The sequence below is a fragment of the Schistocerca nitens genome, chromosome 2, assembly GCF_023898315.1.
Source record: "Schistocerca nitens isolate TAMUIC-IGC-003100 chromosome 2, iqSchNite1.1, whole genome shotgun sequence".
Classification (NCBI taxonomy): Eukaryota; Metazoa; Arthropoda; class Insecta; order Orthoptera; family Acrididae; genus Schistocerca; species Schistocerca nitens.
The window spans coordinates 123,574,675-123,596,225 of NC_064615.1; the positions used below are offsets into that span (position 1 = coordinate 123,574,675).

Below are 21,551 nucleotides of genomic sequence, written 5' to 3' on the forward strand. Positions count from 1 at the left end.
TTACAGAATGTGGGCTGTCACAACTGGTATTAACACCCTTGCTGACACAAAGTGATTGACAGTGAAGTGTAGTTGAGGGTGGAAGGGTGCAATGTTGTCGGTTTGCTGGTGCGTGTGCACACATTATGGCTGTAGGAATAACAGCTGTCTGTGAACTACCCTCTCGCACCACTTTTTAAATATGCAATACTGAGTTCGCTTTATGGGATTATTGTATCCTTGCGTCTTAACGAACACACTCCCGTGTATAAAATGACACAGTGTTCCTATTATTTGTATATCTCGACAAAAGCAACAGGAAGTGCACTGTTTTTACAATGATTAGAATGAATCGTGTTCAGATGTTGTATTCGGTACGTAAGGAATTTTAAAATGGATCTGAATTTTTCATATAAATACAATAACGAACAACACTAAAGTAATATAAACTGCTTGAGTACTTAACCAGTCACTGTAGCATGCAAGCAGTGTGTCGTACTTGGGCAGAAGAGTATTCCTTAATAATGAGATGAGATTTATTGTGCAATTGCTGTACACACCATTCAGTCAAAAATACAAAATACAAACACAATAATAAAAACAAAGTAAGGTAAAGGGTAAATGCAAATGCCAGTTCGCTCAGAATCACTTTCTCCCTTGGCACTGTTGTTATCTGTGTTCTGGTCCATATAAGAGCCACTGGACTTGTCCAAGGATATAATTATATTTTCTATATTACCCTCGGCACTCACTTCACTTTTCCATGCTTCTTTAACAACACATTTCTGTGCGGCATATGTTTCTCCACTTCTCTGACTTTATCTGTGCCAGTGCTTCCTCTAACAGTCGTTGAATTTTTACCACAGCGAAGTTTTTTTTTATTTGATTAACTTCTCATTTTTTTATTTGTTGCCATGTAATTTTTAATTTGTGCCCAAATCATTTCGATGGTGTTAAAGTGGCACTGGTATGGTAGAAGCCTAAGAACCCCATGACCATGTTCTTTACCTACCTGTGCCTTATTTTGCTTCACAGTTTCCATGAGCTCTGCCTTACATAAATTGTCCTGAATTTTCACATTGTGGCATTTCAATCATTCAACAATGTCAGCTTTTTTTGTTGCCATCTTTGGAACGTTACCTTTGTAACTGAATGGTCTGGGGCATTTTTCATTACAGTGACAGACAGCCGATTTAAGTTTTCGAGTAGCTGCGCCTTGAACAACTTTAGAAAACTATCATGGTTCATCTGCTCGTGGTAGTTGTTTGTTTTTGTTAATTTGTAAAGGAGGAGACAGTTTGGTAAGAAACAATATGCAGTTCCAGCATGCAAGAATGCACCTTTTTCCACTGGAACAGCATGACTTCCACATATGATATCATCTGTCCACTCTTTACTGACAGAATGACCAGTGCTTACCTAGGTTTCGTTGAGCCACACACTGTCTTAAAATGGCGCTTTAATGATAGTTCTTAAATAGACAATGCCATGTTACAATGTCACCTCTCTCCATTATAGCCTCTCTCCATTATAATTTCCCATCCATTAATTTTTGTGCACAGAAAACTGAGGGCTCTGACAACCATTCAAAGACACTTTGCTGCATCTGAATAACTCTGCTTTGCAAAGAATAACACACAGCTTTTTTATATTTGTATGTTTCTTTCTCTAGTAATATCCATATATGTGGTGATGAACAGCATCTTGTTGAAAATAGTCCAAGTTTGTTACGTGTGGTTCTGTCCTCTTCCTATTTCAGGGTGTCCACTGTTTGGATGAACCAGGCTCTTCCCTTCTGCACAGTATTTCTCCTTACAACTTTTGATGACAGTATTTTTGTGGATCTTCAAGGTATCTGCAGTTCTTTTGACTACCTTTGTTAGAGGCAGTGGAGTTTCACCATTGTCTCTCTGTTTCTCGAAATATTCCCACACTGAGCACACAAACTCGTGTGTCTGACCATGCAAAACATGAAGAGGTCACTGAACCTTCCATTCAGCAGCCACAGTATTTTGCACACTTCCACGACAAACTTAAGATATTCTGTAGCACCAGATAAACTCACCACATGGAGAAACAAAGCACACAACAAAATGGACCACAACTGTTTACGTTACCGGTCACGAGCGTCGTCTGCAACTGGCTACAGTAGACACTACCTACAGTAGACACTACCTGCAGTAGCAGAGAGATTTGACAACAGTGAACAGAACAATTCTCTGATTGGCTGTTGCTATGGTGGTTGCACTGTGAACAGGTAGACATCAGTCTCTTTCTTATTCTGATCCGGGTGTTGGCCTTGATCTGAGGCGTAGTGTTTTACTTAACTTTATCTCCTACTATAGGAGATACCTTCAGACTTAATGAAGATGTAGCTAACTCATTATTATCAGACTAAATGTGCTCAGCTTACCGAAATTGCTAAACTGTTTGTTAGTAACTGTGCAGCAATTGAGTCTTCACATCACCCAACCCTTACCAAAGATCGTACATAATAATTTTTGAAGTAATACCGGTACAACCACAATTGTATTTAACAGTTTATAATAAAAACACTCAGTCCAGATGAGAACAAATATTTATTTACAAGCAAGTTTCAACTGATTCCTTTCGGTACATACAGCAGTCCCACGAGTTGGTTTAGTTTCCAGAATTTATAAATATTTGTTGCAATATGGACTGATTGTCTTTGTTATAAAGATATCACTGTATAGCACTCAAGTGTTAGGGAGCGTGTGCAGCATAATATGTGGTGCTATTTGCTTTATATTGCTTGTAAGGCACACAACTTGTGTAGGTCACTTCCAGTATTCAAATACTCCTGCACCTTGATGTGTGTGTGTGTGTGTGTGTGTGTGTGTGTGTGTGTGTGTGTGTACCTGTCCTTTTTTCCCCCTAAGGCAAGTCTTTCCGCTCCCGGGATTGGAATGACTCCTTACCCTTTCCCTTAAAACCCACATCCTTTCGTCTTTCCCTCTCCTTCCCTCTTTCCTGATGAGGCAACTGTTGGTTGCGAAAGTTAGAATTTTGTGTGTATGTTTGTGTTTGTTTGTGTGTCTTATCGACCTGCCAGCACTTTCGTTCGATAAGTCACATCTTCTCTCCCTACATGTACAAACTGAAGTCCCTTGCTTTCTTGTTTTTGTATGCTAGTTTCGGAAACTGCTGTAGAGATTTTGATACGGTCTTGGAATATCTGGGACCAATGTCTTGCCAGTATTGATATCGATGACAAAAATCAGAAAAATTCTCAATTCCGAAAATGGATGAATTATCTATGCACGTCATTAATGACATGGTAGCCATTTCTTATGAACGAAATTCTCCAGTGATATTCCATTCTTCTTCCAAGTATTGTGACCCACAGCTTGTTTTTAGTCCAGTCTATTAATGTTGAAATTACTTCTTTTGTTACACTTGGGATGATAATCAGAATTTCTTGAAGCTTTCTTTCTGTATGGGTTTACTTTTTGGATATAAACAAACTTGACCAAAACGTTTTGAGATAAGATTGGTGTGAAAAAATTTGAAGAGTGTGTAATAAAATATTGGGAAAGACATTAGATATGGAGAGAAAGTGAATGGGGCAAACAGCAAGGGAGGTAATTGAAAAGAAAGGTGAAGCAAAGGAAAGAAACTGTGGTGAAGCAAATTCATTTTACAAAAGCAAAGTGCAGGGTGACAGTCATTGAACTACATGAAATAAAATAATCATAACTTCTGAATGGTTTGGGTTAGGATGTTCAGACTGCTTGGTTGGCTGTGGGGCATGATGGGAATTAGTATGCACCCTATGGTTTGTTTTAGCGATGAAGCCTATTTTCATTTGGATGGGTTTGTCAATAAGAAAAATTGGTGCATTTGGGGGACTGAGAACCCGCATTTCGCGATCAAGAAGTCTCTTCATTCCTAACAGGTGTCTGTGTGGTGTCCATTGTCCAGTCACGGAATAATTGGTGTGATATTCCTTGATGACATGGTGGCTACCGAACGGTATTTGAAGCTCCTGGAAGATTATTTCATCCCCATTATCCAAAGTGACCCTGAGTTCGACAAGTTCATGCAAGATGGAGCTCGATTCGATCAAAGTGGGAGAGTTTTTGATGTCCTGGGGGAGCACTTCAGGGACCGCATTCTGGCTCTGGGGTACCCAGAGGCCACTGACATGCACATTTATAGGATGCCATATTCTCCAGATCTGAACACATGTGTCTCCTTTTTATGGGACTCTATTAAAGACAAGGTGTACAGCAATAACCCCAAAACCATTGCTGAGCTGAAAACAGACTTTCAGGAGGTCATTGACAGAATCGATGTTCCGACACTTCACCTGGTCATGCAGAATTTCGCTATTTGCCTGCACCACATCATCGCCAGTGATGGCAGGCATATTGAACATGTCACAATCTAAATCTGAATATCTGGAATTCAGTATTCAGTTTATTCACCGTTGACCACTTACAGCAGAATACGTCTGAACATTAAATAGAAATTAACAATAACTTTACAGTAAAGTTTTTACAATTTAATTCCACTTCTTTTAGGAATATTCTTATATACTAATGTCAGTGAGTATTTCAAAATATTCTGTTATCTTATGAAATGGGTGTTTGAGTAACCAGTCATAAATCTTAGGTTTGAAAATATGACTGGTCAGTGATCGAGCAGATGCTGGAAGTTTATTGAAGAATTTTAAACTCATTATTTTGTGTGAGTTTGCAGTCTTTGTGAGTCTGTGTCTTGGTATGTCGAAGTCCAGTTTGCCTCTGGTGTTGTGAGGATGTATGTTCTCTCTGGTGGTCTCGAACTCATTTAAGATGCTTTTGACATAAAGCAGTGCTGTGTAGATGTATAGTTTCATAACAGTTAATATCATGTGCTTGATAAAGAGGGGAGGCAGTGTTCCTTAGGCTTAACTTTGCTCCTTATTCTGATTACTTTTTTCTTTGAATTTTCAGAATTTCACTGACAAAGCAAGAATGTCCCCATAACAATATACCATAGGAAATGTGTGATTGAAACAGGCCAAAATATACCACCTTCAGATACTCATCAGTGACTACATCTGTCAGTCTCCAGATGACGTACAAGGGGGGACCCAAAAATAGCCGGAATTTCTTTCTAGAAAGCATATACTTTATTGTTTTCAAATACAACCTTAATCTCCTTTGAAGTACTCTCCATTAGCATTAATACACTTGTCCAAATGTTCATTCCATTGTTCGAAGCACCTTTTAAATTCGTCCTCTTTGATACCTGCTAGCACTTTCAAGACTTTGCGTTTTACATCCTTCACATCTGCAAAACGCTCAACTTTCAAGTCTCTTTTCATCCTCGGGAATAGGAAGAAGTCAGAGGGTGCTAAATCCGGCGAATAGGGTACGTGGATCAAGGTAAGCCGTGTGTGCGGGAGCGTTGTCGTGACGCAGGAACCACACGCCCCCCACAAAGCCGGACGTTTTTGCGACAAACTTCTGCGAAGCTGTTTCATGACCTCCAAATAGAATTGTTGGTTTACTGTCTGGTTTTCAGGGACAAATTCAGTGTATGATCGCTTTGATGTCAAAAAAACTGATCAACATCGTTTTCACATTCAATTTCACTTGTCGAGTTTTTTTTGGTCGAGGTGAGCCAGGTGACTTCCATTGTGATGACTGTTGTTTACTTTCTGGATCTTACCCGTAGCACCATGACTCATCACCTGTAATGATTTTGTTGAAAAAATGTGCATCATCTTTGAATGTGTCGTTCATTTCGAGGCAGGCTTGAACACGATGATCCCTTTGATCTCTGGTAAGAAGCTTCGGCACGAATTTTGCTGCCTCTCTTCGCATCCCAAAATTGATGGTCAAGGTGCGCTGAATTGAGCTCCAGGACAACCCGGACAAGTTCTCGAGTTGGTCGATTGTCCTGCATTGATCTTCACTGATGAGATCAGGGATTTTGTCGATGTTGTCTTTGCTTCGAGCAGTTGAAGGTCGATCAGAATGGGGCTGATCTGCAACCACCATTTCTCCCTTTTTAAACCGAGAAAACCATTCGTACACTTGCGTTTTACTAAGAGCATGGTCTTTGTAGGCTGTCTGAATCACCCCAAACAGTTTCTGCTGCGTTCTTGCCGAGCAAGAAACAAAACTTCACTGCCACATGTTGTTCATAAGAACTAGCCATTTCCTCGTGTCACGTCTGCACTGTACGCACACTCAAATAACTGCCAAAGAAACCACACTTCTCACTGTTGGGTGATGCCGCGTGGCAGAATGACTCAGCAGAGCTCCTCCTACAACCCTCTGGCAGCGCAACCTGCTACTACAACTGCACGATGTGCAGCATTACAATTCCGGTTACTTTGGGGTGCCCCCTCGTGTAATGACTTTGCATGTTGAATAAAGTGTCTGCATGCTGTAGTTTGTAACCAATTTATGTTTTATTTATTTATTTATTTTATTTTTTGTATAGTTCACTAATTGTCCCCCTGTATGTGTTACTGCTTTTTTTCCTTTATCTGGGCAGTTATGCTTGTGTCTTGTTTTGAGATCTGCTGTGTGTTAAGAAAGAAAAGAGAAAAAAAGAGCAATGCTCTCAGTTCCCTCCATAACCACAACCTCAGAAATCGTAACATACTTGGAAGAAATAGCCAAATGTTTGTGACAACACAGCTGTGCTATTAGGATGATGATGATGATGATGGAAAATAGTGAAACCACTGACGACATAAACAAAAAAGACCGTGAAGATAAAAATTCATGTAAACCATCTCTTTTTGTTTATTTTATTTCTCCTTGTATTACCAAAATGTAGACAATGAATAAATGACATAATTTTAGAACAGATGCATTGTTAACTTTTCAGGCATATACCTTACGTCCATAAAAGTTTGTAATTTTGATTAGTCAGAACATATTTTTCTCAAGGAGCCCCTGTAAAAAAGAGGGAGAGGGTTGGCTTATAATCAGGCAAATACGATATATTTAATACTGCAGCATTGTTGAGGTTTGCTTCCTCAGCAGTCTACATCCAAATGTCTTCGCTGTGTGTTTACTTTCTAATATTGGATTTGGATTCCCGTCTTATTTATGGTTATGAGTGTGTTACATGTCTTTTGTTCGCCCAGGCTGACCTTGTGTTACAGTGAAATATCATCATCAAACAATGGAAAATCCAGGATGGAATGATGACAGTATTATGAAAAGGATAGCTTGCTACTCACCATAGCCAGCTGAGACTGTTAAGTCTTTCTGTCCTTTACATAATACTGAAAAATTATCTGCCTTTGATTATTCTTTTAAGCACTTACTTTACTTAGTTTGTGCTAAATAACCACTATTTGTCTGGATATGCATGTAAAGATCTTTTTAAAATGTATTGACGTCTTCTGTGGACTGTCTCTCGTACAGTACACAATCTGAAATCTGTTGACACAAAAAAGTTACACAGTAAAATAATCATACACAGTGGGTAACAGTTTCCCTATTGTAATTTTTGACAGTTAGTGTAGGTAATTAATCTTTGACAGTACTACGTCTGTGGGTTCCATTGATGGAGATTCTTTCATAATTTTTGAAACCATAACTTTTATGAGCATTTCTTCAAATTCCAGAACATGGGAAGCCAGAAGACAAGTCTCAGATTATCCTGTCTGTAAGGGGAAAGGTGCTGGTGCTTTCACAACACAAGTTTGCTTCCAACGTTGTAGAAAAGTGTGTCACTCATGCTACAAGAGCTGAGCGTGCAGTTCTGATAGAGGAAGTCTGCAGCTTCAATGAAAAGTGAGTTATAATCTTATCATTACAGTTAAATTTGTGTGTGTGTGTTTTTTTCTCAGGCACCATAGTTGCAGTACTAAAAGTGTGATTTGATTGCTTTGTGCATTTACTACTGCCAACCACCATAAAAGAAACTTGTGTTTATTTTGGTGTACAGGTACAGTAAATTGTGTACAGGATAAAACCATCCTCATTACTGTCAAGACATAGATATGTATATGTATATAAAGAATGAATATTTTAACTATCAGACATTTTATCAGTAAGAGCACATTTTCTGTAATATTATACTGTTTATGTTTATTTTGGTTGGTGTGAAGTGTTCCTTCTATTAATAAACATTTCCATTGATTCTTCTTCATTTAGAAGTGTATGATTTTTTTTCCGTTGAGTTGTACTGGGACTCCACACTATTTCCAGAATATCATCAGCAATTTGTAGTACCATAGTACAATGCAACTTATTCTCCCCTTTGCCTTCAGTTGCCAGCCTTCTTAATTTTCTTTGTACATGTACATGTACAAAAATTTTAAAAATCGGAAACCAATGTCATGCACTCCTTGTAAATTATTCTTCTCCAAAATGTCAAATGTATAATAATGCATATAACATATTCATGATTAAAAATCAGACTCCCCTTCTCTCCTAACATTAGTTAAAAAAGTTGGGACAACATTCATATTGGCCTGCTCCAATAAAAGTGTGAACAGAAAGGGAATATGGATAGTTATAATGGTGATAAGATATAATCAAAAGCTGGTGGATTGCCTTTCATAGTCTAAAAATGGAGCATGATATCACTGGCTGAACTGGACTTTCTCTGCTCTACTGTAGTAAACTGTAAACAGAGTGATTAAAAACACAGTCAAGTCATTACAAAGTGTTTGCTGGTAAATGAGTTTGAATGGAAGATTTTGTTGATGTGGGAAGACTGATTTGTAATAGTGTGTGCTTGCATTTTATTACCACAAGTATTACTTAATTTTCTGCAAATGTCAGTATGGGTTTCATATTTCAGTGAGAGTTGTTGCATATTTTTCTCATTTATCAGTTTAACATTTACTATTAGGATACATATAACTACATATGCAGATTTGTTAGATATCAGCAATAGATAATACAGTCTGTATATTTCAGAGATTGACATATTATATAGAGACAATAGCTATGTATAATAGACTCTTAAATACTGTATTTTCTTTTCTTTTCTGGCAGTGCTTTGCATGTTATGATGAAGGACCAATATGCAAACTATGTTGTACAGAAGATGATTGACGTATCGGAACCTGCACAGCGCAAGGTTCTTATGCACAAAATTCGACCACATCTGAACTCGCTTCGCAAATACACGTATGGCAAGCATATAATTGCAAAACTTGAGAAATTTTTTATGAAGACAGCATCAGCAATGGGAGTTGGCGGCCCCGTCGTTGTGAGTACTGATCTCGGCCCCATAGGCCCACCGAGCAATGGTGGTCTATAGGGATACACTTCGGGCAGCATACTGCCAGAGCATCTGCCTTGTATGTACTTTTAGTATAAGGTTTGACCTTACACTTTTAATGCAAGTTTTGGAAGAAACTGATCAGCACATATGAATTTTCAGTGAAACGCATTTATTTTAATTTTTTTCTAAGTTGTGACATTCTCACAAAAACTGCTCTGGAAGTAATGCATTTGGATTTTGTATGTAATGTATCATCATCTTAGTGATGATCTGTGTGAAGATGTGGATATTCGCAAGCATGAGATAAGTCTCGCCGAAGAATGTGAATAAGATAAGAATCAAAGATAGGCACAATTTTATTGGTGTAAATACTGTTTTGCTGACGTTAAAATTAACAGTCATTCAGTTAACCTGTGAAAATATTACAAAATGAAAGTTATGCAGCTTATATGGCATATCTCATGAGATACAATCTGGTTTATAGACAACTGATTGCTGATAACTGAAGTAAACTAGGTGAGCAGTGTGACGGGAGTATTAAAATATTTTCATATGCAGTGAGTATTGTGTCAGCAAACAATCAATTTACAATAAATAAAAATTCCTGTATACTGTTGCTTGAAACAGCATGCACTAGTAGGCATGTTTCAGTCTAGGAATACAGTTATTTTGTTTTAGACTTTCTTTTTTTAGGAGCCATTTAACTATGTAATTTCTTTCTGTTACAATCAAAACTAAATGACTGTATGTAAACATTTAGTGGATAAACACAATGAAACTAGTACTGGAAGGCATTGGAAATAATAACTGGAACGTGACATGTCGTTTGCAGGAGAGAATGGAGTTCACATTCGCAAACAGTGTTTTCACATGGGGAAATCATTATTTTAACATAAATAATTTTCATTAAATGGAACATCAAATTGTGATAAACCCCTCAGGTAATAGTTGCTAAGGGATTTTAAAGAAAACTTAAGAAAACATTCGTAGTTATTGAAATTTAAGAGAAGATGGCAACAGTAAACATTAAATCTTTTTTAAAGTTTTTGTCATATATTTACTGATCTTGAGGCAACACACACACACACACACACACACACACACACACACACACACTGCTAACATGCAGAGGGAATAATTGATGAAAGTGGTTATGACATCAGTCTTAAAAATTGATGTATTGAAAACACGACATGAGGTTGTAGTATTGAAAACAGTAAACTCCATGCTACCTTGCTGGTTATTTCTCTGTCTGTCTTATATATTTGCTGTGGATGCTTAATATCATTGTTAAATTAATGATTCTGAATTTTACTGTAGTATTAGAGCCAAGGTAAAAGGGCTACATGCCTTTACTGAACTGGTGTAACTTTCAAAGCTCACAGTTCTGAAATTAATTCCTTTTTGGGTATTATTCTTATTTTGATGTACATACAGATATGCTGCCGCTGTGGATGTTTGAAATTGGTGTTTTTAATGCATTTGTTTTTATGAAATGAAGTAAATGCATAGAATATATATAAAGAGCCATTATATTGATATATTTTGGATGAGTGTTTACAGTGGCTCAGCTTCCATTGCAGGAAGTTCTTCAGTCTGTGTCACTCGATACTTTCCCAGAGTGATTGTATGTAGAAACCAAATCCCAGTTTTTTAACAGTGAATTGTAATAATATGATATGTACAGTTGATAAAATATTTGTACCAAGATTATACATACATATATATATAAATAACTTGTTATTAGTTTCTTTGTAAGTAATATCTGTTTAACAAAAATCATGTCAAATAATGAACATATGCCATATTCAGAATGTAAAGTGTACAGGCAAAAGACAAAAGTACCTATTTTTCATAATCAGATTAACAATAAAAAATAAAAGAGAACAAAAAATTCTTATTCAAAGAAAAATTATGAAATGGAAATGTAGAACTGAACATGTAACATAACAGGAGCTGCGTTCATACCTATATAAAGCTACATGGTTGAGCACTTGTGACTGCAGACAGTTTTTATTCGTGACACAAGTCCCTCGGAGGACTTGCTATCCATTTCATATATTTGAGTTTTTAAAAAGATACACGTTAATAAAAACAACTTCTTCGTGTAAAGGATTCTTCCTGGATATTTTCAACTATTCTGCTGAGCACAACCTGGATTAACTGTCAGATATATTTATTTCTACTGTTCCTTAAATGTGCAACTAAAGATAATTAATTCTTTTGTCTACAGGTCCCTCTCTAAGAACATTTTTACTGTATATTTCACAGTGGAGTTATAAACCCTTAGAAGTTATTTTGTAATTTGCACAACATTATTTGTACATAATGCATCCATTTACAGTGTTCGATAATTTACCTCGTTAACATTTGGTCATCCAAATTACTCAAATGAAAAGAAAATTTAGTTACTTACGTAGTTTCATTTTGTGTAGTTGCTCTTAATTTCTGTTTATATATTCTTGGAATTTTCTTTCTTGGGCTTCTTTGGAGATGGTAAACTGTCTTGACATCCAGCTTACTTTTTGTTGTAGTGTATTTATGTAATTATTAATGTCATAAAATTACCGTTATTGATACATCTCATAAGACTAATGGATGCAGTACCTAATTTACTCTTCGTGGGGGCTTCAGTACAAGAGTTCTATCAGCTCTTTGTTACATTCATTTGTTGTAATTTTCTGTTTTTAAACTGAAGTTGATTAGTCACTATTTGAAAGGGGGATCTTGCTTGGTTTGGTACAAGAGAGATTTTTTCAAAAAATATTTTGATAACCAGACAACAATGCTTGCAGGGTCTTGCTGGATGGTTTCGGATTTACCTAAGTGTTGAATAATACAGTGATAGATATATCATTTACCTCATGGAATTTCTTTGATTGGAAAATCTGATAAGCTCTGGAACTAAATATAAACATTTTCTGAAATGAAAGAATTCCTGCACGTACTTGAATGTTATTTTTTTCTTTGCATAAGGAATGTTATTTCAATGTTGGGAAATTGCAAAACAGTGTCTTTATTTTCTAAATGACTAAATGTTCTGCAGTCACGACCTTGCTGATAAAGGAGCACACAAATGGAAAGTAAGATCTTTTGCCAAACATTTGTGTGCTCTGTGTGACAAGTTGGAGCTCGGATGGAAAATTTGAAGTAGTAATCGTAGGTAGTTCCCAGTTTTTATAAAGGGATTTGTTTACAGAAGGAATAAAATCTCTCCATATGCTAAATTGAGCCCTCTTTTCAAAAGATAATATATTTCAAAAAGATAATGTTTCAAAAAACCCTGTGTATCACTGTGGAACAGATCGAGGTATTACTGATCAATTCATAAAGTAGTGTCTGAAAGCAATCATTATTGACAAAATTATAGCTATTTTGTGTGTTCACATTCCATAAATTTTGTCACAGTTGTTGAAGAGTGGTACCCTTTCAATTAAGGTTTGTCAGATGATATGTGAACTGTAGTTCACAAGTACTCCTGTTCTCTGTGTGCCCATACTCCATGGCATCATGTCACACCTTATTTGTTTTTTAACTGTGCTTGTACCCAAGGTACATTACTCAACAACTTTATCCATAAATCCAGAAGGTGAGGAGACAGTGCACATAAAAGTATTACTACATATTTAGGTTTTTCTGTGGTTTTCTTTTTTTTCTTTTTAAAATGCTCTTACTGTTCCTCTTTCAAATCACTAGATGGAGCCTGTGTTCTGCAGCTCATAAGAGCAATTTTCACATTCATTTCAGCCGTTGTGCAGCAGAAAAAATTCCTTTACCTGACGTTTTAAAACATATTATCTGTTTGTATTACGGCTTGAATTTTGTAGATTTGCAGCATGCTGGTTGCTAAATTTTTTCCTGTCTGTCATTATTACTGTATATTTTTAAGGAAAAATGCATGTCAGTCTGAATTTTAAATGTTTGTGTAAGTAGTCACATAATCCCAGTCAGTCACTTTCATGTAAATAATTCATTATTTCATCCATTTTGCCTCAGTCTGTGAATGTTTTCATGAATGTAAGCATGATGTCTATGTAATTGATAGTTAATCATTATAAATAAATATATATTTAAAGTTTCATCAAGACTGATGTAAAGGATTAAAAAGTATAAAAATAATGTGAAATGAAATCTATTGATCAAATATTCGCATTTGTATAATGTATGTAATGAATGGTTTGCACAGTTTTGGTGTTTATATATTGTAAAAAAAATATAAATCAGCTAATGCAAATGCTTGTATGAAAACAATTTAGGCTGTTTTGTACGTAAATATAAATAAATATATACATATATTCTGTCATCCATTCCTATGGAAACTTTTCCATGTGTTTTAAATGTAGAAAAGAAATGTTTAGTTTTTATATCATTTGTGAAGCACATCCATTACTTAGTGCACATAACATATATATAAACTGAATGTAAATTGTGTGTAAATCTATACATAAGAGTTTTAAGTGCATCTTTTTCTATTGTTAACATGGAAGCAGGGTTTGACAAAGGTATTGCTTTTTGTTCAAAACATGATGGATCCAGTCAGTTGTTTCCTTCACTTGATGTTGAATTCAGTAGCCAGTGTCCTAATATTATTTATTTATTTTTTTTGCATTCACTGGTTCCATTTAAAATAAAATGACAACTCATTCATGGTTTGTCCCCAAACACATAAATCACACACAATTCCAGTGATGTACACTGTTGGGTTTACACCTGTGTCCAGTAGCTGTTTTCTTTTATACACATTTTACATAATTTCCAAATTGCTATAAATGTGCTGACACTTTCGGCCTTGAAACTGCTGTCAAAAACCCGTTTTTACTGCTTAGTTGGTGCTGATAATCACAGAAGTGGAGAAGATCAATTATTTTCCAGATATAAGATAAATTACATAATGTTTTTATCAGTATTCATTTGTATTTTTTAAGAAACTGTCCCCGCAGGTGTTACTTTACAGGTGTTTCATTATCTTAAAACAAAAGTGGTAATTCATTGTCATTTGCAACACGTATTAGCACTCTTGATACAGATTGGGAAAAGTAAGTAATGCAGTAGTTTTTCTATTAGCATTCAACACTGCTATCAGCATTCTTACCATTCTTTTTAAGACAGTGAAGGCAATTCATTATCTTCATGTGGTTAAAAATAGTGTTTGTTTACATTATTTATGGATACTCTGTATCCCTTTTTTTAAATATGAAATAGTTTTAGTTGTATGTAGATTTTTGTCAAGTCCCTATTGGGTGTATCATTATATATAAAAGCTTTTTTTTTATAATTTTGTTATATTGTATAAATGTCATGGAACCCACTACATGACCAGCAAACTCTTAGTTGTAATCCACTGGATCCTACATGGAGAAGGTGTAAATAGATCTGTATGGTAAACAGGATTGATTTTTTTCTGTATCTAAATTCCTAAGTTTTTCAAATGTGTTTGTGGATTAATCTCTGTAGAAAACTTATTCAAGTGACATGTATATTGTTGTACAAATGTAACAATTTACTTGTGAGTAAAATAAACTTTCTGTAATGATCATTTAATTCAAGGCAATAGGCTCTTTCAGTTTGAAATCTTTTTAAACATGTGAAGTAATGGTGTAATTCAATTCTTAATAATACTGCACTGTTATATTTCTCCATGCTCTTCCATTTCCATGCCAGTTTTTGCATTTGTGTATAGTTCATCCATTTAATAGCATTTCTTTCTCGTCACTTACAGTTAAAATCATAGTTACAGTTATTACTGCATTGCTTTGGAGTGAAATATAAGTGGAAAACTGATTTCCTGACATTCGAATGTGGGTTAGTGGAGGAGTTCCAACATGTTATCATATTCAATATTATTGGGAAATACATTATTGATCAGTGTTTCATGCAAAACTTCACACAAGTATTTTTATATGTAACAACATTAAACAACTGAAAATAAACTAGTAAAATAATTTGTACTTATGTTGTCAGAGCACAGGAAGAAGTCATATGTATCCAGTTTTTTGCGTGTATGCCATTCATTCATTCTTTCGTATGTTCTGTTCCATAGTTCCTAGTGTAAAGTAGAATCTCCAGGAATGTTGATCAAGCCAAGGTGCACATTAACAAAAGGAAGAAACAAACATGAAAGCTGCATAACAATTAACACTGAAGACGTATGAAACTCATTACTAATTATATGAAAAACAGTTACTTCAAGAAAGAAAGACTGCTGCCTTACACCCTATACTATGTAGTTGCAATTCATCCACTTTCATTTGTTTAGGCTTTTATTGTTTGAAAAACTGACAGAACTTCTAAGATCATTCTGGAATTTGTTTCATTTATTCTTAATTTACATAAGAATATCTTAAATTCAGAAATAAAAACCTCATATATTGTGGTTCTAAAGGAGTGAGTGACATTTTTGGTATACTGCTGTGTGAATGCAGATCCTTGATATCATACCTATTGGTGTATGGAAACAGACTTCTCACAGTGCAGGCAGCGAGAAGATGAGTAGTAGAAAATGGATCAGGTCTAGTAACTAAGCCTGTTATTTCTCCTTCAAAAATGAAATAAAATAAACCTAATCAGTTTGTAGGATCGTCAGATTTACTACTGCTATGTGGGCTCCTGTAGATAGGTGATAGGTGGTAGTGGTAGTGGTAGTAGTCGTAGTCTCTCTCTCTCTCACACACACACACACACACACACACACACACTCACTCACTCACTCTATTACAACACATTTTGTTATAACCTGTTAAAATAGGTGGGAAGGGGAATGAAGTATTCTTATACAAAAGCTATTTCATCTCTCTTTGTGCGTGTGAATTTGTTCATTTTTACCTACAGTGTTAAGCATTGGAAATCTGTAGATAATTTTTTTTACTGCCAAGGCCATATATATATAATTATGAATCATTTGCACTATTTCAGATTTTTTGTTTTTCATAGTGGATCATTATTTACTTTGCTGTTATTTAATAAGGCTAATTACTGTAGTGTTTATTGATGAAATCAGTGTTACCAAGTTTCTTGCCCAACTTTGTGTGAAATAAGTGCAGCAGGCTGTGAAGTTGAGATGAGGGAGGACAAATAGTTTGTGTTGGTGTAAGTTGAATGCTTGTAATAGATTCTGTCTCAGATTTACTAACTTTGATATTGTAACAGAAATCAGAACCAATGAATACACACAGTGGTATATTAAGACAGGTCATAATACATTGAGACATGAATGCATAGAAAAACTAAAGAATACAGCAAGTCACAAAATTACCATTCCAATCCGTAGACACAGACTATTACAGCAAGTCACAAAATTACCATTCCAGTCCATAGACACAGACTATTGAAGGGAATGCTTTAATGATGAAACAGTATGGTGCCCTCCCCCTCCCCTTTGTGTTTGTGTGTTAGGGTGGGGGAGTGTAAAAGCATGGCAGTATATGAAAGTGTGTTGTCGTTGTTGGTCCTGTTCCCAATTTTTTTCCTCTCTGTATTATGATCATACTACACACGTGGACAATGGAAGTAGAGAGATTGTTGGCGATGTAGGATGGAGACCCATCACCATAGCAGATGTAGTTTTTTGGTGGATCCTTGATGGGAATGTCATCAGAACTTGTAGTGACATTTGGCTGGATCATCAAGTACAGGATGTGTGTATGAGGGGCATTTGGAAATCATTTATAATTTTGTTGTTTTGCAAATACACTATGAGCACATCCTCTTGTAGGGCGATGAAGTACACAATGGAAATGCTAGATGGCAGTTGTGAACAGTGTGTACAGTCAGAGGACAGCACTTGTTTGTTGTCAAGTAGAGAAAGCTGTGGACAAGTGCAGTATTTTCCTTTCTTGTGTGTGTATAGGCAAGCATGTGCATGCAACACCATGAGTAGGAAGCACTGTGTGGCATATATGCGGTTTAAGTTGATGTGGCTGCTCAGTACCACGGCTGTGCATGAACTTGCCTTCGTCTGCAGGCAGGGTGACGCTGTAAGAGTGTGTCTCACTACTTCCAACTACAGAATGACGAACACTTCTTCAGCAATAGTCTTCTGTATTATTACAGCTGTGTACATCAATTGTGAAGCCAGCGAATATTAGTAAGACAAATGCAGATACATCAGTTGATACATTGTACCACATCAAACTTGAGATCTAATCAAACAATGGAGAATCCAGGATGGAATGTAACAATATTATGAAAAGGAAAGTTACTACTCAACATACAACAGAGATGCTAAGTCACAGATAGGCACAACAAAAAGACTGTCACAAATAAAGCTTCCGGCCAGTAAGGCCTTCGACAACATTAGACCACACACACACACACACACACACACACACATTACTGCAGTCTCAGGCAACTGAAACCACACAGACACTTAAGATCTAAGATTTGTGATCTGCATTTGTATTGAGCATTTACTTTCTAGTATGTCCGTTTTCTCTGAGGTGTTCATGACCCCTTCAAGGGGCACCACCAAGGCATAAATGTCCAGATCCAACAAGTGCTACTGCACTCGGCATACCGTGCCTTGCTGTCGCTGTGTTACATGACTGTATATGCCCCATCATTTCTCCGTTTACAGGATTTACATGACTTTGATGCAGGATTCAGCAACGGTGACAGAGAAAGTAGTGAACAGGAGTGCTCCTCCACCACAATAACTTGTGACCCCACACCATTACTGCTATGACTGAAAAGTTGACATTGCTGGTGTTCACCATGCCTCTCCATCTGATTATGCTTTATTCAGTAGCATGAAGGATAGACAATGAGGTAAACAGTTTAGCAACAAACAAGAATTACAGGCAGCTGTCCACAAGTGGCTGCATAATACTACCAAACAGTGGTTCAGTGACACAATAATGAAGTCACCATGAAGGTGGTAGCAGCGTATTGACGCTGTTGGTGAGTGGATTGAGGGATCCCATATACAATGGCTCATATTGACAAATAAAGAACATAAAACTACTATTGGAGATAATTTCTGAATGCTCCTCGTAATATCAGCTCAATAGATGGATAGTAAGATTCCTGCACAACAAAATTTTGTTGGTAGAGATCACCACAGAGCAGCTTACCATTCCCTAGTTCAGTTGTGGATGACAACAATTGGTGAACACGCCTACCATCAACAACTACTGCCTTATACGATTTTAGTGCAGGTGCAGAAATTCCACAGTTGAGTGCTCAAAGTGTGGAAGGAGGTCACCCATACTGATGTCACAAATGTTGATAAACACTGATATCAGGATACAAGTACATCAGAAGCCATATTTGGTGATGTGACTCACTTGCCTACATAAGACTGAATTCTGCACACCGACAGGCCCCTGTTAAAAAGATGGTGTGTGAGGTGTTCGCAGGGTGAAATGAAATGTCAGAAGTGTTGACAACACCTCAGTCATGGACTTGAGGTTGCTTGTGTGTGGCCCTCCCTACCACCTGGTCTCGGGGTTACCTGATCTCACCGTTATTGAATAAGACAGAAAATCTAGGGAAGAAATGGTACGAAAATTGAAAAACACCCACACAGGCTGATCAGTACTTACCTCCAGATATCACAACTCCAGTATTGCTGATACGAAGTAATACTTCTACCTTTCATAAGTGTGTGATCCTCCTTCGGGGAAGAAAGGTGAACTGTTTGATAGGTACACTCCTATTGTGAGGAGGCAGATGGGCAAAAATGGAGCACTGTCAGAGGTTGTAGATTTTAAATTAAGGGGTCCTCACACGTTCAATAATAATCTCAAACTGTCAATATACTAACCGTCTGAGGGCGCTTATTGATATATTGTCAATCATAGAAATACTGATGAGCAGTATTGATGGATCTCAAAATATTCTGTTAGTATTGTCAATACATACTGAACGTCTGAGGTCAGGTGTTGACTGTTTTGACAATATTTCCATTCAAATGTTGACAGAGCTTCATGAGCCTGGCACACAGCGATAGTTTGCACTGCCTTTTTTTTCAATTCGCCATTGTGTATATCGTACTTCACATTCATTTTTTAAGAAATCTTTTAACACTCAAGAATTTTAAGAGGTGTGTGCAAGGGTAATCAATGTATACGCCACTTTAGGATTGTTAACGGAAGATTCTCTATGACATTGCTTACTTCATTAATTTAAAAATATATCATAAATTGTATTATACATGGCAGTTTTGAAAAATACTCGCATTTCAAAAAATATGCCATATATCTGCAGAGACTTGTAAGAGGTCTGTCAGTTTCACCAAATCATCACTAGGTGCAAAACGTTTGACGTTTATTTCCTGAACAGGTCCTTGCCAAGCAGATATTGCTACTTAGGTTTCCATAGAATTTTACTAATTGTGCTTGCTGACAGTACATAACTAAACTTTGAGCATTAGAATGACCTCAGTTGCCAGATTAAAAAGTTACTTCTAATCACTTGTCGAATGCAATTGCCTCTCTTGTTGACGTATTATGCTTCTCCTTTCTATCATTAATAAAGTGTCATATGATGCAGGACTCGTCAGAAAACAATGTATAAAATCTTTCAGGTCTGTGATTCCTATTTCAGTCAGTAAATTAACATGTGACCAGTGGCTCCTTTTTCAACCCATCTTGGACCCATTTCCTCTTTTTTGTTGTTTTCTGAGGCTTGCAAGCTATAGCTTTTATAATTACAGCACACGCTTTCTTTTGGGTCCTTGTCAACTTAACCTTGTAAAATTGTGTTGTCAACTGACGATTTGGGCAATATTATTGAAGGCGTGAGGTTGCTTCAATATATTGAAGGTTGGACAAACTACTAGCATCAATAAATATTGAACATGTGCAGGCCCCTTAAGTTTGCCTTATGCCAGCTGCGGGTCATAGATGATACAAGAGACAGAGGGGAGAAGTAACTGGATTGAAAGAGGAAGAGTAAGTGAGAAGTACAGAGAAAGAAAAGGAGGAAAATACTTCTAATGACCACTTTATAGTGATACACGTCTAAAGGAACATTGCATTATTCTTGTTAACAATACATGCACTGTGATATAAAATTTATCCACCGATGCCGCGCGGTGACTTCCTATTAAAATGTTCTTCCCTGTACGGTAATTACACAGTGTGTGCACAAGTGCAGATTGTGACACAGGAACAACGGCATATCAAAGTTTGGGCATGGCCGTGAGTCTGGTATGGATAGCCAAAGCAGTTAAGCCAAACGATCGAGCTCTGAGGTAGGTGTCCTTAATTTAGTTGAAGATTACTGTACATCATAATTCTCTAGGTGCTCATTCACAAGTGTGGTTAGTACAATGTAACTAGTTTGATTATCTATGGCACAATACCAAGCAGTCTTAGCCACGAGTAAAAGCTCAGCTTTTGTTAATGCAGTGGTTAAGTTTTCATTATTCTTCGATGAGTCTGGCTGATTTTATTTTTAATCTGACAGACATTAGAGGACAATATTTAATGTAAAAATGAGTCAGAAATTCTTTAGTGGTTAATGGATAGACGCTTCAAAGCTCTTCTGATTATGAAATTGCCAATATTTCACTGCAGTTGAACTAGGAGGTAGTGGATCTGTCATGAGTGAAGCAGGAAATCTCTTCTCAGATCCTCCAGTGACAAGTTTCATAAAAAAGTGAGTACAGAGAAACCATACGGATTCACTTAATTAAGTGAAGAGAGAGCAAATTATACAGTGTTGGTTTTAGCAAAACCATGTTGAGTAATTACCATGTGGAGGAGTGAGCAATGAAGTACCGTCTCCTCCCAAGTAGTGCTGGCAACAAAATCTACTCTGTTTTATTCTTAAGTTACGGCAACAAACATTTTAAAATTGACCTGTACATGTAATGTAAACTGAAATCTCGGAATACTCTATGCAAAGCTAGAAATATGTATGAAGCTGTGAGCTACTGATAGATAAAATGAACAAATAGTACTCTGAAGAATTTGTACCTTTTTCTTAAGTTACTGTTTGTAAAGCAGGCAAGTTTTATATGCAGTTACACGAATACTGATTGTCTGACATTCTATTGTGACATATAAATTTTAATGCCCAATAATTGATTATCAACTAAGTATTTGCATGCTGAATTTAATAACATGGAAAAATTCAGATGGTCTTATTAAATCAGAATGTGTTTTATTAAGTGGCTATGAAAATATAGACAGTGAAGGCATGTAATATCTTCACACTCCACAGACTTTGTAGAAATATTTCATTGCTTGAGCACCTATGTGACTGTGCAGATTATAGTTGAAATTATTTCTTTGAATATATATGTTGTGACTGTGTAGGTAAATATACAGTGATCTTTGAATTAAAGAAAAAAATCTAAATTTCTTTTGACAGTGGTTGCAAAATGTAGAAATATTTTTTCTTTGTTTCTGCTATGT

The 21,551-nt window shown here is 36.4% G+C and overlaps 1 protein-coding gene across 6 annotated transcripts in view; it reads left to right on the plus strand.

Annotated features, from left to right (window-relative positions):
• The window catches only part of LOC126235813 (pumilio homolog 2), a 633,911-nt gene extending 619,178 nt beyond the window's left edge, over positions 1–14,733 (plus strand). For all 6 annotated transcript variants that reach the window (XM_049944654.1, XM_049944657.1, XM_049944656.1 and 3 more), the window contains 2 exons: positions 7,580–7,748; positions 8,961–14,733. In XM_049944654.1, the coding sequence (XP_049800611.1) occupies positions 7,580–7,748; positions 8,961–9,228 (437 nt within the window). In that variant the 3' untranslated portion in view covers positions 9,229–14,733. The remainder of the gene's footprint in view (positions 1–7,579; positions 7,749–8,960) is intronic.
• Positions 14,734–21,551: the final 6,818 nt, after the last annotated feature.